This window comes from Pipistrellus kuhlii, unplaced genomic scaffold (genome assembly GCF_014108245.1).
Source record: "Pipistrellus kuhlii isolate mPipKuh1 unplaced genomic scaffold, mPipKuh1.p scaffold_m20_p_8, whole genome shotgun sequence".
Classification (NCBI taxonomy): domain Eukaryota; kingdom Metazoa; phylum Chordata; class Mammalia; order Chiroptera; family Vespertilionidae; genus Pipistrellus; species Pipistrellus kuhlii.
Genome location: NW_023425584.1, coordinates 69,741,438 through 69,768,161, shown reverse-complemented (window position 1 = coordinate 69,768,161; position 26,724 = coordinate 69,741,438). Strand labels below are relative to the sequence as shown.

Genomic DNA, 26,724 nt, shown 5'->3' with positions numbered 1-26,724 from the left:
CTATACTTAACATTTTAAGCACCCGGAATTTTCTGCCCAGGGTTACTCCCATGCTTCCAATCCAGTCCAGAGGGTTCTCACCCTAACGGCTAACTGCATACTCCGCATTGACTTACGTCATAGGGTAAGTCCATATAACTGTGTGACCCCCACCTTAGCCAATCAGAGTTTTCCATTGCTTGGTCACAACAATTGATTGAACAAGGACATGTGACCAAGGTTGAGCCAATCAAAACCTTCCCTTGAATTTTTGCTACCTCTTTTTGGGAAGAAGTGTTGACCTGCTGGGGCTGTTAAGCAGATGGAACTGCTGGCACCATCTCACAAGAAGTGAGACTGTTGAGGTAAAAAGTCAAGAGAGAGGATGACAGAGCCAAGAGAATGGAGAGATGGATGAATCTTCCTGCACTGTTTGAAGGTCCTGGATCCAGTCAAGCCTGAAACTAGCCGGCCAGTGTGTCTCAGCCAGGGGTGATTCTACCCCCCAGGGAACACTGGGAATGTCTGGGGACATTTGTGGTTACCATGACTGGGGGTTCTCCTGGCATTGAGTGGGTGTGGGCCAGGGGTGCTGCTCAACACAAAGAAAAATATGATCCTGCCCAGCTAGTGTGACTCAGTGGATGAGCATCAACCCATAAGCCAAGAGATCTCTGGTTCAATTCTTAGTCAGGGCACATGCCCAGGTTGCAGGCTCAATCCCCAGCAGGGTGCATGTAGACAGCCGCCAATTGATGTTTCTCTCATCAATGTATCTATCCCTTTATCCCTCTCACCTTCTCTCTCTCTCTAAAATAAAAACATATTAAAAAAAAGAAAGAAAGAAAGAAACACCTGATTACAAATGTCAGCCACGCTGAGGGGAAAACCCCTGATTTATATCTATCCCTGGACCTTTCAGTTCCATGAGCAAAAAATTCCCATTAAAGGAAAAAACAACAATACAGTTTCAGTTTCTGTGAGATGCAACAACAGATTCTAGCCACGTTGGGAGGTAAGACATACATGCAGGGCTTCTGGAGATGGAAGCTGCAGATGGCTGGCCTGGGGCTTCACCTCCATACGCAGAGCATCCTCGTTGGGATCAATAACCAGGTGGAAGGGCATGGGTCAGGCCAATACTTCGATTATTTTTTAACACAGGCTTAGTTTTAGATTTATAGAAAAGTTGCAAAAAATATGGAGAAATGCCTGGTACCTACTTTGCTTTGTTACCATCTCATGTTAGTGTGGGATATCTGTCATTTATACATTATTATTGTTACCTAAAGTCCTCAGTGTGTGTGTGTGTGTGTGTGTGTGTGTGTGTGTGTGTGTGTGAAATATATTTTTATTGATTTCAGAAAGGAAGGGAGAGGGAGAGAGAGGTAGAAACATCAGTGATGAGAGAGAATCATTGCTGCCTCATGCAAGCCCACTACTGGGGACTGAGCCCCCAATATGGGCATGTGCCCTAACCGGGACCTCCTGGTCGATGCTGAACCACTGAGCCATGCTGGCCAAGCTGTTTTTCAAATTTCTTTAGTTTTCTCTTAATGTCCCATTTCTGACCCAGAACCCCACCTGACATTAGTTGTCATGTTGCCTTAGGCCCCTCTTGGGTGTGATGGTTCCTCAGACTTTCCTTGTTTTGTTTGTTTGTTTGTTTGATTATATATATATATATATATATATATATATATATATATATATATATATATAATTTATTTATTTTATTTATTTATTTTTTTTACAGAGAAGGGAGAGAGTTAGAAACATGGATTAGAAACATCCATCAGCTGCCTCCTGCACGCCCCCTACTGGGGATCATGCCCTTGACAGGAATCAAACTTGGGACCTTTCTGTACGCAGGCCTACGTTCTATCCACTGAGCCAAACCTGTTTGGGCAGACTTTCCTTGTTTTTGGTGATCTGGACAGACTTGAGGACTGGTTGGGTAGTTTATAGAATTTTTCTTTGCTTGGGGTTTGCATGGTGTTTGTCTCAGGGTTAGTTAGACAAAGTGATGGGTTTTGAGGGCAAGACTTTTTCTCATTCCATCAGATCAAGGGTCCCTGCTGGTCACACAGCTGATCACAATCGAAGGCCACGGAACCTCTCTGGTGTGGGGGCTGTTGATCAGAACCAGAACCCTAACCTGATCATTAGCATGTCTGCAGCATTAGTATTAGTGTCAGGAGAGCTAGCTGTGACATTTATCACTCCTTTAATGGCCAGGGTTGATTACCTTATTTTTTTATTTTGATGAAATTCACATACAATTAACCATTTGAAAGTGTACAGTTCAGTGGCAGTTAGTACATTCACAATGTTGTGCAGCCGCCACCTCCCTCTAGTTCCAGAACATTCCACCACCCCAAAAAGAAGCCCCTTCCCCATCAGAGGTCATTCCCTTTCCCCTCCCCCAGGCCCTGACGACCACTAACCTGTCTCTTTATGGATGTGGCTGTTCTGGGCACTCCACATAAATGGACTTTGTGTCTGGCTCCTCTCACTGAGCGCCCTGTGTTCAAGGTCCATCACATTGTAGTAAGTCAGTGCTTTGCTACTTTTCATGGTCTAGTAATATTCCATTGTGCGGTAGGCACATTGTGTTTTTCTGTTCACCTGCTGAGGTACATTTGGGTTGTTGGCACTTCTTGACTGTTTTGAGTACTGTTGCTATGAATTTGTCTCTTTAAATATCTTACCATGAAGTCCTCACCACATCCCAAGTCTCGCTCCAAACACTTAACACAAACTGGTCCTCACCAGATTCTCACAAAAACTCTCCAAGAGAGCCCAGCCAGTATGGTACAGTGGCTGATCATTGACCTATGACCCAGGAGGTCACGATTTGATTCCCAATCAGGGCACATGCCTGGGTTGTGGGCTCAATCCCTACTATGGAGCATACAGGAGGCAGCTGATCAATGATTCTCTCTCATAATTATTTCTATCTTTCTCTTCCTTTCCTCTCTGAAATCAGTAAAACATATACATACATATTTTTTAAACCCTCATTATATAGATGGGGAAACTGAGGCACAGAGAGGTTAAGTAACTTACCGGGGGGTCACACAGCTACTGGGTGGCAGAGCTGGATTTTGAACCCTCCAAGTCTTTTTTTTTTTTTTAAATATATTTTTTATTGATTTTAAACAGAGAGGAATAGAGAGTTAGAAACGTTGATGAGAGAGAAACATCAACCAGCTGCCTCTTGCACACCTCCCACTGGGACATGCCCACAACCAAGGTACATGCCCTTGACCGGAATCGAACCCGGGACCTTTCAGTCCGCAGTCCGACGCTCTATCCACTGAGCCAAACCGGTTTCTGCGAACCCTCCAAGTCTTAACCCTGGTACTCTGCTGCTGAAGCTCCACTCTGCAGACCACACTTGCAGCCCTGGGGCCACAGAGATGACCAACAGGGGAGGAAAAGCATTGTAAACCAGCTCCAATACTCATCCCCAATATCTCCACCCTGATGGAACCCAGATTCTGGCCTTTGCTCTGCAGATTGTGATGGGGACGCCCTAACCGGGACTGGGAGTCTGGCTTTCAGGCCACTGGGACCTGATGTGAGTCACCCAGCCTGGCTGCCCTGGAATTTCCCGTGGGGCGGGCAGATCCAAGGTGAAGGTTCAGGAAGTCCCAGTGCAGGTGACGTCAGTGCTCAGGGAGAAGGGTGGGGGCGGGGTAAATCGGGGGGGGGGGGGGCGCGACACAGGAGGCTCCCTTCACCTTCTCAGATCCTCACCTGGTACTCATGTTGCAGGGACTGGCCAACATATCAATGGAAGGACCAGGAAGGGCCAGCATATCAGTGTCCTGTCCTGCGGGGCTGTTGCACTCCCTGTGGGCCGGGAACATCATGGGGCAGGCTCTGCTCTCCGTTGTGTTCCTGGGACTTAGCCTCAAAAGGCACCCAGTGCCGAAACCGGTTTGGCTCAGTGGGTAGAGCGTGGGCCTGCGGACTGAAAGGTCCCAGGTTCGATTCCAGTCAAGGGCATGTACCTTGGCTGCGGGCACATCCCCAGTAGGGGGTGTGCAAGAGGCAGCTGATGGATGGTTCACTCTCATTGATGTTTCTAACTCTGTATCCCTCTCTCTTCCTCTCTGTAAAAAATTAATAATTTTTTTTTTAGAAAAAGGCACCCAGTAAATGCTTCTCAGATGGGTGTGTGTCCTCCCCTACTTTTGACCCACCTCCTCCTGTGATCACCTGAACTCCCCCACACACACACACACCCTACCTCCATCTCCCCTGGTGCTCTAAATCCCCCCATAACTCCCATTATTCAGGTCCAAAGCCAAGCCTCTCTGGAGTGGGGTTGGGGGTGAGGGGTCATCCTGAGGGTCCTCCCTCCTCCCCCACCTCAACTCTTCAGCTCCAGCCTGGTTCACAGTGGGCCCTTGATAGAAAGAAATCCAAAGTCTGAGCGCTTCTCTTGGCTTCAGGCAGCAGGTCAACTTCCATGGCCTCAGTCTTGCCATCGGATGAGCTTCAGAGAGGTGGCCCATCAGTCCTATCCAGCCCAGCCATGTGGGAAGATCCAGTGACCTCCAAGCCCATCCTGACCATACCACTCCATTGCTCCATAACCTTCCATGGCTCCCTACTGCCCTAAGGATAAAGGCCTCCTAGTTCTCTGGGGGCCCCCATGATCCCACTACTTCCTTGCCAGCCTTAATGCCCTGCTCCCTGATGCATTTCCCCTCGAGGGCCGTTACCAGTACTGTGCCCTGTTCTCTTTCTTTCTTTCTCTCTCTCTCTCTCTCTTTTTTTTTTTTTTTTTTTTTAAATATATTTTATTGATTCTTCACAGAGAGGAAGAGAGAGGGACAGAGAGCCAGAAACATCGATGAGAGAGAACCATCGACTGGAATCAAACCCTGGTACCCCTCAGGCCACAGGCCAACGCTCCATCCACTGAGCCAAACTGGCCTCGGCTGTGCCCTATTCTTAACAGTCTCCTCTCCTCTGGGCTTGACTGGTGGACTGCTGATCTTTCTTCTTTCCCACCTGCTCCCCACCCTCGGGGCCCAGCCCTGGCCCAGCCTGGTGGGGTGCTCTGTTCAGGTGTCACATTTGCCCTCCTGCAGCCTGAGTGTCCCAGCCTCAGGCAGAGGCAGTAAGGCCTGTCTGGGGTGGATCTCAAACCCAAACCCGTTGGACGGGTTAGCTGTTCCCTGAAGTTGCCCTGGCTCAGAGGCAGCCTTGGCAGGGCCTGGCAGGATCCTGCTAGGGGCTCAGGCCAGGCCAGAATGGTGCCAAGGGAGCTGCAGCGTGCCAGCCAGAGCCACCTGAAGACCTCTTGGGGCACGTGGCAGGTGGGCCAGGGTACAGGGACAGTGTGGTGGCTGAAGCAGGTGGGCAGGCTTGGTTTGGGCGGGGGAGGGTGATAGCCAAGACCGAGATGGAGGTTTGAACAAACTGACAAACAGATGGTGAGAGAGAAAGAGGTGGGAAGAAAAAAAAAGGAAAGTGACTGGAAAAGTGAGGTCAGGGGACATAGAAAAGCTGGCGTGACTTGGGCAGGCCCTGCAGCTCTGGCCTCAGTCCTCTCTTCTGCACCATGCGAGGGTGTGATTAAGGCTAGAGAAGAAGAAAAAAGAGGGGCATGGGAGGAGAGACTGGAAAGGAGGGGAGAAGAAGGACTGGGAAGAGGGGGCAGGAATGGAGCCACTGGCCTGGGTAAGGGGGTGGCAGTGAGGGGAAGTGGGTGTGGAAAGGAGAAGTGGTGAGGGAACCAGGCCTGGGAGCGGCTGGGAGGGAGGTGCTCCCGCCACTCAGGAAGGCTTGGGGCTTTCCAGAATGTGGAGAAACAGGAAGTGGCTTTGTCCCCTCCCCCAGTTAGGCCAGGCCCACCTGCCCTGCCTCACCTGCCCAGGTCTGAGAGTCTCGCCTCCCTAGATGGGCCCTCAGTTTGCCTCTGTCTCCTTAACTGCAAAATGGGCATAGCCCCAGAGTGCTCCCCAGAAGAGAAACTGAGGCTGGGAGAGGGAGGAGCTTCAGGGTGGCACTTCTCAGAAGGGAAACTGAGGCTGGGGGTTTAATTGGTGGCACTCCAAATGGGAAAACTTAGGGGGAAAAAAAGTATTCTTTGTTCAGCTGAATTTTGTGGGTTCACAGGGAAGCCCCAGGGGATCTGACCTTCGGGCTGAAGTTTTCTGCTGTCGGAAGTAATTAAAACAGCTGACCTGCACTGCAAGCTCACTGCACATCCTCTCCTGTCTGTGTGTGGTGTCTTCTATGTCCCTTTAGCAAGGGTAACACAGGCTCTGGGACCCCATTTCTGCCTGTGATCTCCCCACATTGGGTCTCCCAATTTCACCGATAAAAATACAGCACTCCTGGGTCGATGCGAATTTTAGATACACAAAGGCTACTTCTTTAATGTAAGTATGCTCCAAACATTGCCTGGGACATGCTTACACTACAGAAGTGTTCCTGGTCCATCCTAATTCCTGGTGGCCGCCCGGGGCCTTCCAGGTTTCGCTTGTGGCCCAGAGCAGCCTAGAAGCCTCGTCCCAGGAGGAGCGAGCACGGCTCCCATGGGCTCCTGCCAGAGGCACTTCTAGACATTCTGAAAAGAAAAAGTATTCTTTGTGCAGCTGCAATTCAAATGTAACTGGGCATCTTATGTTTTATTTGGCAACCTTATGTCCACGAGCCTGGTCACAGTGCCTGGGGGCACCTCTGGCCGTGTGCGTGTGTGTGTGTGTGTGTGTGTGTGTGTGTGTGTGTGGTGTGCGCACTGTCCCCCCTGCTGACGGGGCCCTGGGCACCTGTGACCTGTGAATATTCACTTAGGTGACCCTGTGGTCCAGAGGCCTCACATGCAGACACTCTAACGGCTAAATACTAGGCACTGCTCACTTAGCTGCTTAATCAACTTAAAAGGCAACTACTATGATCCTCACCATCCCCACTTTACCTGAAGGGAAACAGAAGCCGAGAGATTAAGTAACTTTGAGGGCCACATAGCATGAGAACCCAGCTGCACCAGGGCTGGGGCTGGAGCTCCAGAACTGTGTCCTTTCTGCTCGCCCAGGCTGTCTCATGCGATCCCTGGAAATCCCCGAATCTGACTAATTCCCTAGACATCCCCAGGCTTGGCAGATTTCTCCATGCTGAGATGGCTGGACCCACCCTTGCTTGAGCAAACTGCCCCCACTTCAGGCAAAATTACCCGTAAAGACCTCATGGTTTCCCAAGGTGGACGTGGCAGAGTTCAAGTGCACGTCTGCCTGCCACTCTTGGTGACCTCAGTTCTGCGCTCCAGTTTGCCTGCTAGCAATATGTAGGTAACACCAGTCCCTGACTCTGAGGGACTTGAGTTTTACCCAGGCCCTCATTCAGGGGTCAGGAGCCTTGGTTCAGTTTGCTCTCTGCAGCCACCGCCTTAAAATCCTGAGCCCTTTTGAAACAAGAGGCCCCACATTGTCATTCCTCATTGGCCCCTGAAGATGGTGTGGTTGGTGTTGTGTAGGAGGAACTGGGGAAACGCAGCTGGGCACCCTCCACCCCCCAAATCAGCTTGTTCACCCTTTTGAATCTTTAGTGTCTGTTGCTCAATTGGATTTACTTTTTATTAGTTCTGAAAAATAGTTCCAAAGTCAGGGTTAGCACCCAGACTGCCAAAGCAATACTCACTCTGGATAAATCACTTCTGTCTGGGTCTCAGTTTTCCCATCTGCTCTCTTGAGCTTGTGGGCTTAGACACAGGGTGTCTTTGGCCTCAATTTTGTAGGGCAAACAGGTTTTAAACATACTCTTCTCCCTTACCAGACCAGTCATTTGAAGTGCTTTTATACTTTGCCTGGACTACCCTTCCTATTCTTTTTTTTTTTTTTTAATACTTTTATTAAATTATTATCTGTGTACATATTTTAACATTGCCCCCCCCATACATACCCTCCCTCCCCAGAGTTTTGTGTCCATTGGTTGTACTACCCTTCCTATTCTTGTGTGTCTAACAAACTCCTACTTAAACTTCAAAGTCCTAGCACCAATATTCCCTCCTCCCTGCAGCCCTCCATGATGCCTTAGGCAGAGACATCACACCTTCCTGGGCCCAAGACCTGATCTTGCAGATAAGTGTGTCTGGCTCTGTCTCCCCTAGACTGGGGGCTGCCTGAGGCCAGGGCTGAGAACTGAGTTCTCTCTGGGGGCACAAAGTAGCATCCATTAAGAGTTCACTGAACGAATAAACAAATATATGAAGAGGTGACCTGTAATGTCAGGGGTTAGAATGGGTTCAAGAGGCACTGGCTGGTGGTAAGGTGGGTCCTGGGAAAGAGTTGTAGCACCGTCATTGCTGATAACCTCACTGGGGAGGGAGTTGTGCCTCCTGCACTGGATATGCCTGAACCAGCCAGCCCACCCCGGAGTGAGTCCAGTGGGCTCAAGTCACAGGAAAACTGCTTTCTGTGCCGAAGTCTGGCCCCATCTTCTTGGCAGTGCCCCAAATCTCATGTGCCAGGCCCCTGGGAGCCCTAATGGGATGGGAGCCACTCAGAACCCGCTGGCCCTGCACCCTGCGCGAGAGGATTCTGCTCTCTCTCCGGGGACCCCTGAGACTTACCAGACACCCCCTCCCCCCAACACAGTTACCCAAGTGACAGGCTCAGTGTTGGGGGGTGTGTGTGGGGGCAGGGTCCTAGAACTTCTATTTGGATGGGGCAACAGATTAATGTTGTTGGGGAGGCAATCAAGGGAGAGAGCATGTCTGGGTGGTCAGGGGCCATTCAGATAGTTGCAAGGAAGTCTCTGAGGAGGGGGCTTTGGAGGCAAGATCTGGGTTGTACAAGAACCCCAGTGGCTTAAGGTCAGGGGTGAGAGTGCCCGAGGGGAGGGCAAGGTCCGCACAAATGGCCTGGAAGTCGGAGTGGCTGGTTCCATACCCATGTCACAGAGGAGGAAACAGGTTCGCAAGGGTAAGCTACGTGCTAGGGTCTCAACAGTAGGTGGCGGGGTCGAAATTCAATTTCTGAGCCTACGGAGCGTTCCAGCCCCTCAGCCCGCTCCGGAGCCGCGTCCGCACCACGCCCGCGCCCCGCCCACCCAGGCCCCGCCCCCGCGGCATGGCCGGAAGTGCGCGAGCCTCCAAGATGGCTCCCCGGAACCAGGAAGTGATCGCGTCCGCGGCGAAGCTCAGAATCGGAGGCGGCCGGACCCGGCTGTGAGGTGAGGTGAGTCCAGCCCGACCCCCGGCCCTACCCCGCCGCCCCTCCTTGGCCCGAGTCTCGCTTCCCGGCCCGCGTTGGCCCGGGGCTCCCCGGGCCGGGGGTTCCGGGGTTCCGGGAGCCGCGGGCGGGGGGAGCGCGGCGGCTTGTCCCCGCCCTTTCCCGCGACCCCCGACCCTGCGCTGCTCTCTGACCCCGGTCCGACGCGCCGGAGCGGCGAGCCCCTTCCCAGCTGAGCGGTGGTTCCCCGATGCCTACCTTCTTGGTGACCTCCTGTCCCGAGCTTTTTGCTGACCCCGAACTTTACTTTTTTGGTGACTTCTAAGTCCATACATCTCGGTGACATTTCCAGAACCTTGTGATCCTCACTTCCTAATCTCTCCTCCGCGACTCCATGACCCCTCCCTCCTTGTGACCCTCAACCTCCGTGACCCAGCCCCTCCCTTTCTGTGAGGCCCCGATCTCCCGTCTTGGTGACTCCTGGCCCCAGACCCCTTGGAGTTTCCCGGGACCTCTCCAGTGCTCCCAGAAGGGCAGACACCCTCAGCTTTGGGATAGGGCCGTGCTTGTATCAGCTGACCTGGCAGAGCATGTTGGGGTGGGAGTGTCGCCAGAGTTGGTAATGAAACCCGGCAGACAAGGACAGGCCAGGGGGTGGGGTGGGGGATGCACAGATGGCCCCCACCCCGCAGGTGAGCGGAGGAGCAGCCTGTGTGGGTGGATGGGGAAGGCAAGGCTGCCAGGCAGGTCCTGCCCACCAGAGCTTCCCAGCAACTCAGAACCCAGAGCAGGAGGCTGATGGGGCCTGGAGGGACTGGGCGTGGACTGCCAGCCAGGCAGGAGCCAGGGAGGCGGTGGGGTGTCTCCCTGCATAACATTATTAAGATTCTACAAAGGGAAAAAGAATTGAGTAAAAGGTGTGTCTAGGGCAAACCCGGCTTCTGCTTCCCTGAATTTGCCTTGGACCCACCTGCCCTGATGTCCTTTCTACCTGTCCACTGGCCTCCCAGGCTGGGTTTAGTGCCATCTGTTTGCCTGGTTGGAAGCTGACGGTGATGAAGTTTGCTGGCAGTTTGGGGTGGTGGTGAGTGTTTCAGGGTGTAACAAGGGAGCTGGTGTTGGACTGAGTTTACCTGGGAACCTGCTTATCTGCTGCAGGGTGTGGTGAGTCTGTCCCAGGAGACCGACCCCTCAGAAAGGTTCAGGCACCACAGACCCTGGAGGGAAGGAAGGCTGCCTGTCCCAGGCATTGAAGTCCCAGAGACGGGCTGGAGGCTGGCCCTTCCTCCAGGCCAGGCAGTACCCTGCCGCGGCTTTTCCCTGCTGGGGGGCAGCATGCCAAGGGGCCAGGCACCACAGACCCTGTGAGTGGAGGAGTGGCGTTTTCTTTGAGGCTGAGACCTGGGACCTCATTGGTCAGCCGATTTGTGTCCTTTCTTCCAAGCACCCTGGATTTTCCCAGGGGAGGCCCCAGAAGTGGGTGGTAGTTGCTGTCTGGTTGGGGCCTGTGGCTTCGTAGTGCCATTTGCCCTGAGTCCTTGTGGAAAACACTGCAATCTGGGCTGGTGGGTGGGTGAGGCCAGGGAAGGGCAGGATGGGGAGGGGGCCCCAGGGCTGTCCATGGTGGGGGAGACACCTGCAGGTGCCCATCAGACCCTGAGGAGCCCTGTGAGTGCTGTCCGCAGGGTAAAAGCAGTGCTGGTACCTGGGGGAAGATGCTCCGGAATTTCAGAAGACGTGAGGTGCTTTTGTTTAACTGAGTGTCTTCGCAGACAACTGCTCACACCTGTCTGGAGTGAGGACCCGCCCAGTATGTGTGTGTGTGTGTGTGTGTGGTGGGGGGAAGAGATATCTATGTTCTCACAGGGGTGGGAAGTCCTAGAGTCAGACACGGGTCTGGGTTTCCAGGGAAGACCATTGGTTTTCAAGTTGGGGCTGGCAGAGCAGGCTGCAGGTGGGGAGCCCAGGATTCGTGCTCTCCAGGCTGTGTGATCTTGGGCCAGTCACTGCCCCACCTGGGCAAAACCACAGCCAGGCCTCTGCAGCTCATACCCCTGTCCCACCCCAGGGGTTTGACCAATCCGGGCAGGCCCAGCTCTGTTTTATTTGTCTCGGATGCTCCTGGCTAGAACTGCTGACCCAGCTCAGGACTCTGGCCGCATGAGCGAGTTTGATCGGGAATAAAGAGGCAACTGTGTCCAGGTCCCCCGAGGCGGCCACCCCCCAGGATGGCCTCTGCCTTTACTGCCAGCATGAGGGGTTAACGTAATCTCAGAGTGTAAACAGCATGAAGCTGACATGGTTTAGTTAGGATGGCAGCTTCTCATGGCGCCAATACAGTCCCAGGGTCTGAATGTGTATGCAAGTGCAGGTTTCATATGAAAATGTGTGCCACACTGTGCATGTTGTATGTGGGCATGTGTATGTTTTGTGCTGAGTAAATACATGTTTGTGTCCATGTCTGTTGGTGGGCTCTCGAATGTATGAGTGTGCAGGTTTGGGTGTTGCATGTGTATACTTGAGATTGAACGCAAGCACATGTGTCATACATGACGGTGAACATATGTGTGCACTTATGGGTGTATGTGTGTGCAGTTTATTGTGGACAGGTTTGACGCATCTCCACCACTTTCCCCCCAGCACAGGGCAGCGTGGTCAGGCTGCAGGGAGGCTGGGCATAGAAGGCTTGCATACTACTCACCCAGTTTTGGCCTCAAGTGCTGGTGTCCCTGAGTGCCTGGCAAGTGTAGTCACTTCTCCCCTGAGTGGAATCCCCAGGCCTTGTCCTCTGGAACTACCCTCTCCCTTCTCCTGCCACTGGCAGGTCAGTCCCACATGAGTGGCCTGAGCAGGGCTGAGACAGAAAGCAAACTTCCTTTATCGTCCTGCCGATGGTGACAGCTGCCCTGAGGCCTCCTGCTTCTCTCACTGGGAGGTTTGGCTGCCCTGCCAGCAGGTGGGTGACTCAACTGAGGGCCTGAACTGTGGTTTCTGATGCTGGGGCTCCATCACCTGCTGCTCTGGGCTTGACAAGACCTGTTGTTTGTATTCTAAAACGTAGACGAACCTTCAAAATTATGTTTATTGATAAGCCAGACACAAAGGCCACACAGTGTGTGATCCTGTTTATGTAAAATGTCGAGAACAGGCAAATCCACAGATTTAGGGAGTGAGCTTGTGGTATTCAGGGACTGGGAAGGGGATGGAGGTGACTGTTGATGGGGATGAGGCTTCTTTTAGGGTGATGGAATGTTCTGGAACTACATAGTGATACTGGTTGCACAACCCTGTGAATGTACTAGAAACCACTGAGATGTGCATTATAATGAAGTATGTGGCATGTGAATTGTGTCCCTACAAAACAAAGTGTTAAAAAAGGAAAAGAAAGAAAGGCCGGTCTGTCCTTCCCTCTCCAATGCCCACATGATGTGGCCTGGGGGTGGGCGCATGTATACATGAGTGGGCAGAGCATGCCTTCCGCTGCCAGCTCATACATGGCTACTGGATGGTTTGCCCCACTCGGGATGGCCGAGGAGGTGCTATCTGTTCTGTGGAAGGTGAATGAGGCTCCCCAGGGGCCCCTCACTAAGCCCCTACTCTATCCCAAACCAGTGCATCTGCAAGAGGTGGTCCTAGGGGATCTGGATTCCTGGTACAGGGGCGTTGGGTGGGATGCGAGTGGTGGGGTGGGGGGCCCAGAGAGCAGCTCCTCCCTGAAGGCTGCTCAGTGGGAGATGGTGGGTTGAGGGCTGGCACTTCTGTGGGCCTCCTGTAGGTTTCCCTGGAACCCCCTCCCCGTCCCGTCCCTCCCCACCCCCCCACTGAGGCCAGGTGACAGCAGGGAGGAGAATGGTCCCAGAGAGTCAGTGCTGAGCGCCCCTCCCTCCCCAAGTCACCCATTTACATGTAACTCTTCCTGAGTCGGTTGCTGGGAAAGAGGATCTCTTCCTCTGCTACACCCAGGGCCGAAGGTGTAGATGGCAGGGACACAGCCCAGAGGCAGCGAGGTTGATGTCCTGGCACCTCCTCTGAGCATGTCCCCGGCAGCAGGAAACCTTTCCAGGCTGTGCTCTAGGCACAGAGTTCCCTTAACTTCCAGAGCATGCTGGGGCCAACCTCTAGCCACATTGTGCCTTTCTCAGTGGGCGTGTAGGGCAGAACCTTTCCCGGCAGATTGGCCTTGTCCTCTTAGGATAAATACCAAGTGAAACTGAAAGAGGCCTCGATCCTTTTGCTCCAAGGTCTTGGAAGCAGTGTGTCCACGCCCACCAGGAAAGCTGTCTGTCCCCCATTTCCTGGGAGTCCACCCTGAGGGTGAAAGGTCGCCGACACAGGAAGCTTCCATGGTGGGAAGGAGGAGCGGGGTCCTAGCGGGCAGTAAACTTTTATGGCCCTGACTCATCCACAGCAGAGATGGCCCACAGGCACTGGGAGTGTCTGCCGCCACCGCTGTCACTGCGGCCAGGGCTGAGTCTGCCACCCTGAGAAGGTAAACCGAGGTAAACCGAGGAAAGGCTCCTTCCCAGGCACTGGGCCGGCACAGGCCTGGGAGGGGGGGGGAAGCTGCTCTCAGCTCCCTCATGCCCCTGGCTCTCCTGTGGCCAGAGCTCAGCGGGCTGCTCCAGGGTCTGGGGTGGTCTTGGTGTTTCGGGAGGTGCCCTGGAGGCTGTGAAGTGGGGGTATAGGGCCCCTTCCTGCCCCCACATGGTCCAGAGTGGGTGCTGGTGGCCCAGCGTATATGTGAGCTGGCCGGGGGGAGGGGGGCTTGGGGGCAGTGTTCATTAGATTCCGCCCACTAATTCTGGGGGACTCGGGTGAATGAGGCCCAGGCAGGTATGGGGGCTGTGAGGGACAGCCCTGGGGGGAAGCTCCGCTGCCAGCGCCGTGGGAACTTGAGGAAGGTGCCCCGCAGGGAGGGGTGGGTGTGATGGCTGGACTTCCACTTTTGAGAAATCGGGCTGCCACCTCCAAATCCAGGCTTGCCGCTTCTCTTGAAAAACCAGCCCTTCTGGAAGCCTGGACCACATTCCTGCGCCAGCCAGCCCCCCGCTGCCCGGCCCCTCCGAGTGCCCTGGGAGGCTTCCGGGAGAGGGGGCCACGTGGGCTTTGCATCTTTGGGGACCAAGACCTTCATCTCCAGAACCTGTCCCTGTGCGTGTGTGTGTGTGTGTGTGTGTGTGCATGTGTGTGTGTTTGTGTGTGTGTGTGGTGCTTGCTGCCTGCTGGTCTGCTCTTGAGCTGTGTCCTATCTCTGTAACACCCACAGCTGTCCCCATCCTGGTCCTGGGAACTGTGCACATGTCACCTCGTGTGGCAGAGGTGTTTTGCAGATGGAATTAAGTTGAAGATCCTGAGATGGGGGTGATTGTGGATTCCCGGGAGGCCCAGTGTTATAATAGGGTCCTCATAAGCGGAGAACTTTCTCCACTGGAGGCTGAAGAGAAGTGAGACTTGAAGCTTGAGGGGACATGAGTGCTGCTCCTGGCTGTGAAAATGGGGGCAGAACGTGGTGGGGAGGGAGTATGGGCAGTTGCCTTCCAAAGCCAAGACCTAGCCCTGCTGGCAGCTACGTGAGCTCAGAAACAGCTTTTCCCCAGAGGACGCAGCATAGAGCCTGGCCTGGGCGCCCCAGGGCTGAGGTGGCGGTCTGGCCTGGACTCTCAGCCCACAGAGCCGTGGGAGGGCCCACTATGCCATTTTAAGCTGCCAAGTTTGTGGTCACTCGTCATGGCAAGAGTAACGGATCCAGCCCTAGCCAGTTTGGCTCAGTGGATAGAGTGTCGGCCTGCGTACCAAAGGGTCCTGCATTTGGTTCCAGTTAAGGGCACGTAACTCGGTTGCAGGCTCCTCCCTGGCCTGAGCCCTGGCCGGAGCTCCTGCAGCAGGCAAGCAGTCGATGTGTTTCTCTCACATCGATATTTCTCTCTGTCTTTCCCTCTCCTTAAAAATCAATGGAAAGATATCCTCAGGTGAGGATAAACAAAGAAACAAACAAAATCAATGGAAAAATATCCTTGCGTAAGGATGAAAAAGGAGAGAGAGAAAAATGGGTCTAGGTTCCGTTGATAGGTCTTGGGATTCTTGCTACTGTGATTTGGAGGCCTCTGCCTTTTCCCAGAGAGGGAACAGGGTCTAGTCCAGCCCAAAGCCAGGAAGGGCCTCCCTCTCTTGTGGGACACCGATGCCCTTCAGGCTGGGACAGAGGCCCCTTATGGCGTTCCTGGTACCAAGCTGGACAGAAGGAGCCCAAGGAGAGTGCTGACTGCTCAGACCCCTCACCTAGGATGAGTGTGACTAGTAGCTGCTCGGGGCTCTCTGAGGAATTGGGTAGAAAGACCTGGCATGCTGGCCAGCCCGAGGGATGCCTAACATCAAATAGGGACAGCAGCAAGTCCCAGAAGGGACAGTCCACTCTGCATAGACTCCAGAAGACTGCTCAAGTAGGTGTCAAAGGACCAGGAAGTCTGAACCAGGGGGACCTGGCTTAACATTCAGGGGAAGAAGACCTGGGGTTAGAGGAGACCACAAGCTCAGTGTGTCTAAAACTGTCTAAAGACCACAAGTCTGTGGGCTCAGAGGTGTTGGTGCTCCCCCCCCCACACACACACATACACCTACAAGACCTGAGTAGGCACTTACCAGAAGAGGATGACCGCACGAAGATGCTAGGCCTCCTGAAGGCTGCACAACTCTGCTGCGTCCCTACCACCCCAGAGGCTTCCCTGGAATCTAAGTTGCTTTATAAAGCACCCACCTCACCAAACAGCTGTCAGATCATCATCATTCCGCCTCGCCCTGCATGGGACCATCACAGGGGCCAGCTGGGACAAGCAAGGGGGAACATTCACGGTGACTCCACACACCATGCCAGGGACAATGCTATTGGCATAGGAGCCTGGGACAGTGGACAGGTACATGCCTAAGGACTGACCCAACTGGCAAAGCACATGGTGTTGGTGCCCCCCCTCCCCACACACACATACACCTCTTCAGGACTCCCCTCGGGCACCCACCTTTCACTGCATTGAGTGCAGAACTGGAAGTTCAGCCTGTCCTCCTGCGCTCTCAGACGGGGCTTCCTTGTGGCCCACCTTGTTCTTTTTGTCCCAGGTGGATGGGCTCCCCACTCCCACCTGCCCAGCATGTGCATGGGGCTGGGGCCCCCGCCATCTTTGGCATTCCATGGCTGCCATGTTCCAGACGCCTCTTGGGGGCTTTGTAGAAATTTGAGGTCATATGCTTGGTGCCAACCTGGCCCCAGTCAGTGGAGCTCCTGGTCCCCAGGCATTACAGGGATTGGGGCCGAGGGTCAGGATGGCTCCAGCTGCGGTTTGCCTCCTGTTCCTGTCCAAGTGTCCTAGTACAGATTTACTGACCACACGTTGGGTGGCTGAGACCACAGAGCTTTGCGCTCTCCCAGTTCTAGAGGACAGAAGCCCAAGACCTAGGTGCCACAGAGCCGTGTCGCTCTAAGGCCTTAAGAGAAAGTCTTTCCTGCCTCTTCCAGCTTCTGGGTGCTCCCGTGTCACTTAGCTTGTTGCTCCATCTTGACATGGCTTTACTTCCATGTGTCTGTCCAAATCTGGGGAATGGGGGCAAGATGCCAGTTTGTATTAGGCTCACTGTGATCCAGCACGACCCCATCTTAACTAATTTCATCTACAAAGACCCAATTTCCTAATAAGGGTCCATTCACAGGTTCCCAGTGGATGTGAGTTTGATGGACACTGATTGTCCCAGTACACCTCCTCTGCCCCTCCCCCACACTTCCTCCTGAACCACTTCTCTTCCCAAGCCCCCAGTCCCCCTTTGTTCTCAGCTGGCGTCCGTCCCTCTGTTGGCCCTTGAGCCCTGGGGTCTCACCCTGGTCTTGTGTCCCCCTTTTGCTGCCTTGTCCCCATGCATCTGACCCAGGTATTCCTCAGTGGTCTGTAGCTAAGGAATGGGCTCCCAAGATTTTTGGTAAGGAAAGAGCCACAGCTGTCCCATCCTTCAGGACCCTCCCCCACAAATCTCCATTTGTCGTTGGGTCCAGCCCATCCATGGAGGTGGCTGTCCAGGCGGGAGTGCCCCATTGGTCCTTTGACACCTACTTGAGCAGTCTGGAAGAGCTGAGCTGAGCCCAGCAGGACCTTAGTACAGAGCTGGTGCCTCCAAGTCAGGCTGCTGGGTCTCACCCCACGTTGACCTCTTCTGGCTTGGCCCCTCTGCCTGCAGCTGCCCATTTCTGCCCCTGACTCCAGCATGCCCTATCTCGTCGGCCCACCACCTCCATCTAGGAGCAGAGCAACCTCTTCAGGATGCTCCACTCTTTTTCCTTTCTGGGTCTTTCATTAGGGACTGACCTCAGACTGGGCCTGCACAGTGAGGCAAGGAGAGGGCTTATACCCAGCCCTGTCAACTTCATTGACGGCCCTCCCCCCAGACAGTCCTGGTCTGCCAAGTGAGGCCTAGCCAGGCCTCAGGAACCACTGGGCCTCTGTCCTAGTAGCGGAGCCTCATGGAGCCATGGCTGCCCCTGCTCCGCTCTGTCTGGATCTCAGGGCCCTCACCTGGAGCCTGGGGGAGGGATGGTCGGAATGGCTACTGTCCTGTGTCCAGCATGTCCCTGCCAGCTACAGATGTTGTTCCAGGGGGACAGCCTCGCCCTGGCCTGGGAGGACACAGAATAGGTAACGGGTGGCCAGCAGGGTCCAGGCACCAGGTGGAGAGTCTGGGCAGATGGGGTGTGTTCGGGGGCTGAACCAACAGCTCAGTATGGGGTGAGATCCTTGGCCTGTCCGGGGCTCAGGCTTTCCCAAACCTTCCACCTCCGATGGTCCTGTCCAGGCCACTGATTCCTTGATCTTTGTCTTCTGTGATGACTCATGAAAACTTGATCTCAAAAGGAAATCCTGTGAACATAAATTTTGATGGCAACTGCAGGCCTCTACCTGCCGAGAGCACTGACGCTTCTGTAATGAGACTTGCATCTAAAAATACTCAGCAGGCCCACTGCACACTGGCTCTGATCTTCGTGCCCCCTGGGGTGGATGCCCTCCAATAGGTGACATGTCCGCACTCGGGCTGGGGGCAGGGTCCGGAGCTCAGGACTAAGGAGTGGGGCAGTGGTGGTCAGCAGAGGCCAGAAAGGGGGGATGGTACAGCCTGTGTTTGGGGGGACAGGGGAGCAGGAAGCCTGAAGCTGTGGAGGCAGCGGGGCACTAGAGGTGATGTTGGACCTGGGCGCTGGAGGAAGGGGCACCATACGATGGCTTCTGGGGGCTTGTGGATGGTAGTGGGCACAGTGACCCTCCTTCCTTCCCAGCCTCCTCTCCCAAACCTGGCACCCACTCACCCACTTCCTGTCTCTGTGGGTCTCCCTGTTCTGGACATTTCTCATAAGTGGAACCACACACTCTAGCCTTTTGTGTCTGTTCTCTTACCAACTCATGTTCCAGGTTCATCTGCGTTAGAGTGTCAGTGCTTCACTCCTTTCTGTGGCTGAGTAATATCCTAGTGCAGCCATTTTTGCCCTTTTTCATCTCATGACACATATAAACTAATTGCTAAAATTCTGTGGCACACGAAAAAATCTATTTCTTGCCAATCTGACAAAAAAATTAATTATACTCTTGATTCACATCGGATGGCTGCTGTTGTGTTGGCTGTTGTAATTATTTTTATTTGACATTCTTTAGTTGTTGTTTTTTTAAAATATATTTTATTGATTTTTTACAGAGAAGAAGGGAGAGGGATAGAGGGTTAGAAACATTAATGAGAGAGAAACATCAATCAGCTGCCTCTTGCACACCCCCTACTGGGGATGTGCCCGCAACCAATGTACATGCCCTTGACCAAAATCGAAACTGGGACCCTTCAGTCAGTCCACAGGTCGACGCTCTATCCACTGAGCAAAACCAGTCAAGCTTTATTTGACATTCTGAGGGAAAAGAGGTCGGTGCCCCTGACTCAACAGTTAGGTATTGCATGTTTTAAAAAAAACCTTGTGGTATAGCAGTTGAAAATCGGTGTTCTAGTGTGTTTGTCTGTTTATTAGCTGATGGACTTTTTGGCTGTTGTGAATCATGTCACTATGGACATGAGTCTTCCTTTCTCCTGGGTGGACACCTGGGAACACAATTGCTTAATCTGTGGCGACGAGGTGTAACTGTTTGGGGAACTGCTGATGTCTCAGCAGGGTATGCCTGCTGTGTGTTCCATGGGCCCCTCGCTCTGTCTGCGAAAGCAGAGGATGCACATGTTCCCAGGGCCTTAGCCCCCTGGGTCTCCGCCCTTGGGTCCTGGCTCCCAGTGGAGCCTGGAGCCCTCCACACTGCTGACCAACCTCCTTCTCTGAAGGAGTGTGATGGCTGGACCATGGGCGAAGGAGGACATAGTGCTTGAGCCTCCAAGGCTGCCAAACAGGTTCCATGGGGGGTTTCTGGACACGATTGACTGATTCTGGTTCCTGGGACAAGGGCTTCTGGGGCTCTGGAGGGGGCAGGAGGGGCCATGCAGGCCAGGATGAGGGGTGAGCGTGGGGGAGGATATGTCGCAGGTGGGACTCCATTGGGCACAGTGCAACCTGAGGGCCATCCATGGTGACACCCCCACCCACATGCTCGTTGGCTGCTGTGGACAGTGCTTTCCAAGGAAGCAGCCGAGCCCTGTGGTCACAGAGCCCAGAAGCATCCTGTATCGATTACGCGCAGGCGTCTTCAAACTACGGCCCGCGGGCCACATGCGGCCTGCAGAGGAGTCTGATCCGGCCCGCCAGGTTTTTTGGGCAGTGAGCACAGCCGAGGTGTTACAGTAGGAATTAGTAGTTCATATAGTCCGGCCCTCCAGCTCTCTGAGGGACCGTAATCTGGCCCCCACTTTAAAAAGTTTGAGGACCCCTGGTTAGGGCCTGCTTTGTTCGGGGATGTGTAAGGGGGAGCCGTGGTGGGGAGGGTCTTGGTCGAGGGACATGTCCTGTACTGAGTCTTGGCTGCAGAGAAGGGACAAGAGTGAGCCAGCCAGTGCCTGAGGCCAGCTTTGTGAGCTTTCTATGTTGGGTAGAGGCGGTTTCTATCCGCCTGCTGTCCCAGGTGCTGGGAGCACACTTTCCTTAAGATATGTCTCCCGAAGCAATTCCTGGGGCCACTGGTTTCAGAAGCCTCTGGCTCTGCTAAGGGCATGATGAGCCTTGTCCACAGAGCCCTGGCCAACCAACCCATTCTCCAGACAAGCAAGTGGAGGCTTCAAGAGCCGGGGTGCCCTGAGGTGCCCAATTATCCAACCATTCAAGTCTTCAACTTGTCTGCCTGACCCCAGAACTTTTATAAATACCAGCCAAGGCCACAGTCAGAGTCGGTGTGTGTTCATCACAGGCAATCCCAGGGCTTCCCACTGGCAGCGTCCAAGGCTGTGTCCCACCAGATCTGGTGTGCGGGAGCCTGGAGGGTGGGTTCAGGAGGTGACTGGCATCTCCCAGGGTCCAGGCCTCGGGGGGGCATGGGAAAGGTTATCCTGCCAGCAGACATGAGCCTGAGCCTGAGGGCGGAGGCTGGAGCAGGGCCGAAGGATGAGGGGTGCACGGCCAGCAGGGTGCAGAACAACTGCCCCCCCTCACTAGGATTGCACAAGCTGCTCTTTCGACTGTGATTACTGGAAGTCCTTAGGATTTCTTCACTCAGGGCTTGGCTGGGAGTGGTGGCTGCCTCCCCTTCCTGCCTGCCTCCCTGGGTGATTAATGTCCTGAGGTGGCCTCTTTCCTGAGGAGCATGCTGGCCCGCTGAGGCCCCCTGCTCATAGTGAGGGGTGGGGCCCAGGGTGGGGGTGCTCAGTCACAGGGCGGGGAAGTCATGGGGCTCTAGGGTCACCTCTATGTCTTTTCCTGGCCGGTATGCCTGCCCTAAAGAATGGGGACATTCTTAGTGGGAACACTGTGTGTCCTCATCCCGAACCAGTCTGGGGAACTCTTCCTGGCTCAGCTCGGCCCGGACTCCCCAGAGATCCTCTGGGAAGCCGCTCCCGGCTCCAGGGGGGCAGGGGGCCCATGGGTGCCAGCTGGTTGGACTCTGCCTCCCAGACAGACATGCCGGTCACAAAGCCAAGTGCTCAGGGGTCACCCCTCATATCAGGGGTCTCAGAGCTCATGGCTCTGCATGTGGGTATCGATAGAGCTCTTTAGGGCCCACATGTTTGTTATTCTGTGGGCCAGGCTGCCTGAGATGGTGGTGTGACCGGCAGGGAGGGAATGAAGCGAGGTCAGCTGGCCATGCTGAAGAGGCTGCCCTCATCCCAGAGGTCCAGACCCAGGGACCCCAGGAGGGGGCCCAGGGTGGGGCTCCCTCTGGGTTTTGAGCGTGGAGGCCCAGTGGGGGGTTCTGCCCTGACTTCTAAGGGACCCCCTCCCCAGATAGCTGCCGGGGAGAGGCAGGAACTGAGGGGCATCCCCGGCAGCGCTGTTATGTTTGGGGAGCCTCCGCTCACGCCCTCCCATTGAGGTGAGGTGGTCAGGTTGGGAAAGGGTGTGGTGCCTGGCCCATGGGGCTCTGCAGCTGAGGCCGAGCCTGGGGAAGGCGCTGATCCCTCTGTGTAAGCCCTGCCCAGCTGTCCCTCTCCCACTGTCCCTTGTCCCTAGGGAAGGTGTCTTTGCCCACTGAGGTTAGAGGCTGATCTCAGGACATGTCGTGTCTCTCCCCAGGTAATGATGCCTCCACCTTGGATCAAGAAGCCCAGATAGACGCCCCCGTGGCCCAGGTCGAGGAGCTGCCTGATGCTGGCAGTGGGGTCCACCATGGACAGGGAGTTCCCACAGCATGAAGCCCAGCCAGCTGGCAACATGATATGCAGCCTGTCAGCTCTGCACAGCCCACGGTGTGGACCCAGCGTCCAGGTGAGCCCGTACCCCCAGGACTGGCCCTGGCGTGGGACACTGCCTTCAGGGGGAATCCTGCCTGCCACCAAGTTCCTCACTGTGAGCCACTAGGTTTCTTCTGCAAAAATCATGACACCCCTCTGGGAGCCACCTGCACTTGTGGGACTGGGACCACTGCAGTGGCTCATGGTTGTTTATTTTTCTTCAATATTTATTCTTTGTAATTCAATAGACCTTATTTTTAAAGAAATATTTTTATTGATTTCAGAGAGAAAGAGAGGGGGAGAGAGAGAAATATCAGTGATAAGAGAGAATCATTGATCCGCTGCCTCCTGCATGCCCCCTGCTGGGGATTGAGCCTGAGACCTGGGCATGTGCCCTTGAACAGAATCGAACCTGGGTCCCTTCAGGCTCTATCCACTGAGCCAAACCAGTCAGGGCTAGACTTTATTTTTTAAGTGGTTTTAGATTTATAGGAAAATTGCACAGAAAGCTTTTAACAACTGCAATCTATATATATAAAAGCCTAATAGGCAAATTGTTTGACCGGGAGTTTAATGGGAATTCTACCTCCCGCTATGACGTGCGCTGACCACCATGGGGTGGCGTGAAACCTGACAGGTGATGTGGTGCTGGCGGTGGGCCCCAGTGGAGGTGCTGCCAGTCCCAATGGGCCCTGACAAGAGCGGGACTGCGGTGGGATGGTAGAGCAGGTGAGTGGGCAGTGCCAGGCAAGGCGGGTGCAAACAGGGGCTCGATTGCCTTGCCGATTGCCGCACAAATGGCAACCACCAGCAGCAGGCGGGCCCAGCTCCTAGGTGCTGAAGGAGCCATGTGTGGGGGTGGGGGGCCGGGCTTGGACCCAGATCAACTGCCCTGCAGGTGGGATGATGGAGCAGTTGAGCGGGCGGCACCAGGCCACAGCTGGTGCCAGGCGGGGCTGGGAGGCTGAAGGCACAAGCTGGGGTACAATTTCCGTGGGCCACCCCAAGGGAGATCCCACCCATGCATGAATTCATGCACCAGGCCTCTAGTAAGTAACTTAAGCAACAAAACCACTACAGGTGCCAGTCTAAGTAACAAAACCATCACAGGTGTTGGGCTCTCATGTCACAGAGGCACAAGTGGCCCCAGGAGAAGGGTCTAGAATTCTCCAGCAAGTCAGGCCCGGCATCTCCTTTCCTGGGTGGAAGCAGAGCTCCTCTTCCACTGTAGAAAGAAGAACTGCATTCTTCGCCCTCGCTGGTTTGGCTCAGTGGATAGAGTGTCAGCCTGTAGACTGAAGGATCCCAGGTGCGATTCCGGTCAAGGGCATGATCCCCAATGGGGGGTGTGCAGGAGGCAGCTGATCAATGGTTCTTTCTCATAGATTTTCCTATCTCTCCCTCCCCTTCCTCTCTGAAATCAATAAAAATGAATTTTAAAAACATCATCAATAACAAAGCTGCATTTCTCAGTGGGGAGACTGGTGAGGAGAACAGGTGTGGTGTTGAGTGGCAGAGAACAGCCTGAGAAGCAGCAGGGATGGGCAGAAGGCTAGGTGGGCAGAGGGAGTAAGATTCAACCTTAAGATTAAGAGGAGCCAGGAAATGGGCCACAGATCAGATGGAGCTCAGGTTCCAGTGCTGAAACCACTGGGAGGCATCAGGCCCATATCCTGAGCATCGGAAGGGCTGGGAGGACTCGGACCCTGAATTTCCTCCAAGCTCAGCTGTGCTCACATGATGTCTTAACATGACAGGGCATGGAATCTGAACTTACTCAGACTTGGCCTTGAACCTTGGGCAGGCAGCGAGTTGCCACTTGCAGCTCAAAGCCTAGCTGAGGTCCAGCAGGGGCTCTCTAGGGTCCAGGTCGCGCCATGAGCTGGTTTAGCCTCCTCTCTCCTTCCTACTGAAGCTGTGTCCACATGTCTCCTGACCCTCCTGAGCCTCTGCTCATGTTGTCATAGCTGATAACTTCCCGTTCCTCCTTTTTTTTTTTTTTTTTTTTTTTAAATAATTTTATTGATTGTTTTACAGAGAGGAAGGGAGAGAGATAAGAGTTAGAAACATTGATGAGAGAGAAACATTGATCAGCTGCCTCTTGCACACCTCCTATTGGGGATGTGCCCGCAACCAAGGTACATGCCCTTGACCGGAATCAAACCTGGGACCTTTCAGTCCGCAGGCTGACGCTCTATCCACTGAGCCAAACAGGTCTCGGGCCCATTCCTCCTTTGATCCCCTTCACTGTCCCTTCGTGCCGCCCCATGAGTGGCATTGTGTCTGTTTCTGGGGTTCCATGGTGCCTGTTTCTTAGGCTCAGAGCACAGATTGCTGTTCTTCCAACACAGGATTCTTCCTTCTCAGTGCCTCATAATTTGCTTAATTATTTCCGTTGGGCCTTTGAAGCGGTTCCAATTTTCTGTTAGTATATGTAGCGCCCTGTGTTTTCCTTCCCCTCTTCAACTTGTCCCACCGCTGTTTCTGGAATACAATTTCTGGGTCAGAATGTGTACTGACTGGGTAGCTGAGGACAGAAATGTGGGTTCTTGCCACGTTCCCTTTATGGTGACTCAGGAAGCCAGCAGAAGGCCAGGATGTGAGCTTTGCCTGAACAGCCTGTGAGGACCTGAGGGGTTCAGACACTGGCATGTAGGGCAGCTATAAGGACCGTGCTGCATGGAAGGTACCAGTTGAACCCTGGCTTTGGGTCTGGGCTCCCCTCTGGGCAGTCAGATGTGTCTGACCAAGGCTGGACCACTCCTCCCCAGGCTGTGCACTCAGCCTGTTTCTCTGGGGCCACCAGTTGTGGGGGTCGCCCCTCGGGCCACATCTGGTCTGGCCAGGGAGCTACTGGCACCCCCTGTAGCCTGTGCAGCCTTCGAGTTTGCGAGAGTCAGAGCGGGCGACATGCTTCTTACTTCTGCCTCCTAGCTGGGAGGAACCAAGCTCAGGAAGAGGAAGCAGAGTGGACCAGGTGAGAGGTGGAGCTGGCCCCAGGATATTCAGTGTCACTAAAGTAGCCAGATTTAGCAAATAAAAACACAGCCGAAACAGTTTTGGCTCAGTGGATAGAGCGTCGGCTTGTGGACTGAGGGGTCCCAGGTTCGATTCCGGTCAGGGGCATGTACCTTGGTTGTGGGCACATCCCCAGAAGGGGGTGTGCAGGAAACATCTCTCTCATCGATGTTTCTAACTCTCTATCCCTCTCTCTTCCTCTCTGTAAAAAATCATTAAAACATATTTAAAACAAACAAAACAAACAAACAAAAACAAACACATCTGTCCAGTGAAATTTATGTTTCACATAAACACATAATTTTTATTGTGTGTGTCTCATGTAATACTTCACACTCAAAATCACTTCCTTGTTGCTTGTCAGAAATTCCAGTTTTACTAGATGTCCTGTATTTTATCTGCCTTCCTGGCAGGAGTTGTATCTTCCTAGTCCTTACAGATGGCCTGGGCAGCTAGGGCTAATGACCCAGGGCCTGCCCCTCCCCAGGAGAGGGCTGGCCTGTCCACAGATGGAGAATCCCCGGGCAGGCTCTGAATGGCTGAGTCAGGTGCCTGACTCTGGACCAGTCACATCCCAAGTCTGCCCTAGGAGGCAGAGCCACCATTTCTGGCTGCACTGGGAAATCCCAAGGAAGACTCTGATTGGTTGATTTGTGGTGCCACCTCTGGGGTAAGGGTTTGAAACTGGGTGGTCCCCCCTTTTATTTATTTGTTTGTTTGTTTGTTTATTCTTAATCCTCACCTGAGGATATTTTTTCCATTTATTTGTAGAGAGAGTGGAAGGAAGGGGTGAGGGAGGAGAGAGAGAGGAGAGAGGAGAGGAGAGGAGAGGAGAGGAGAGGAGAGGAGAGGAGAGGAGAGGAGAGAAATTGTGAGAGAGAGACACATCGATTGGTTGCCTCTTACATGGGTCCCTACCTGGACTGGGGAACTTGCAGCCAAGGTGCATGCCCCTGACTAGGAATGGAACCAGAGACCCTTTGGTCCAAGGGCCACCGCTCCAACCACTGAGCAAACCAGCCAGGGCAGTTTTGCATGTTCTTTAATTGTTTTTTTTAGAGAAGGAGAGAAACATCCACATGAGACAGAAACATCAATTGGTTGCCTCCCATATGTGTCCTGATTGGGGGGATTGAACCTGCAACCTAGGTATGTGCCCTGATGGGGAATCGAGTCCCCAACCTTTTGGTGTGTGGGACGACATTCCAATCAACTGAGCCACCCGACCTGGGCCAAACTGGGTTGCTCTTGATTGGAAGCCTTACTAGAGCTGAGTACCGGGGAAGAGATGGGGGTTGCTGGGTAGACAAAACCAGGAATGACCCCCATCATCCTGCCTTCCCTGCTGAGGCCTTGAGTACCTCGAGAACCTAGGGGCCCCTGGTCCAGGAACCTAGGGGCCCCCTCTACCAGGCTCCCCAGGCCTGATCTAGCTGTAGGCAGAGCAGATTGAGGAATGAACAACCCCCTCGGCCCCCCCCCACCCCAGACACCCACAGCCCCCGGCCAGCTGTGCCCCTTGTGAGCCCATAGTATAGGCACCCGCCCCCTGGCCTGGCCTGGCTGAGGTGCTGTCTGTGCACACGCCCGAGACTGTTTAGGCTGGTTCATCTAAGGAGGCTGAGCCTGGTCTGGAGTAGAATGTTCAAGAAGTGCCTGTGACCTTGGGAAGTTCATGTCCCCCTGGAGCTGGATTTCTCTT

General features: G+C 54.1%; 1 protein-coding gene and 1 non-coding gene across 10 annotated transcripts in view; both read left to right on the top strand.

Annotated features, from left to right (window-relative positions):
• Nucleotides 1-6,436: 6,436 nt before the first annotated feature.
• Nucleotides 6,437-6,572, top strand: LOC118711958. Its single transcript, XR_004985906.1, has one exon. It is a non-coding gene; the product is annotated as a small nucleolar RNA SNORA52 (small nucleolar RNA).
• A 2,460-nt stretch (nt 6,573-9,032) lies between these two features.
• The window catches only part of SBNO2 (strawberry notch homolog 2), a 53,340-nt gene continuing 35,648 nt past the window's right edge, over nt 9,033-26,724 (top strand). For 7 of the 9 annotated variants that reach the window (XR_006740713.1, XM_045576744.1, XM_045576742.1 and 4 more), the window contains exons 1-2: nt 9,033-9,174; nt 21,847-22,038. Coding sequence is in view for 7 of the 9 variants with exons in the window: in XM_045576744.1 (XP_045432700.1) it covers nt 21,919-22,038 (120 nt within the window). In the remaining 2 variants the exon portion in view is untranslated. Of the gene's footprint in view, nt 9,180-21,846; nt 22,039-26,724 lie in introns of all 9 variants that reach the window. The other 2 variants (XM_045576739.1, XM_045576743.1) reach the window with 2 other exon arrangements.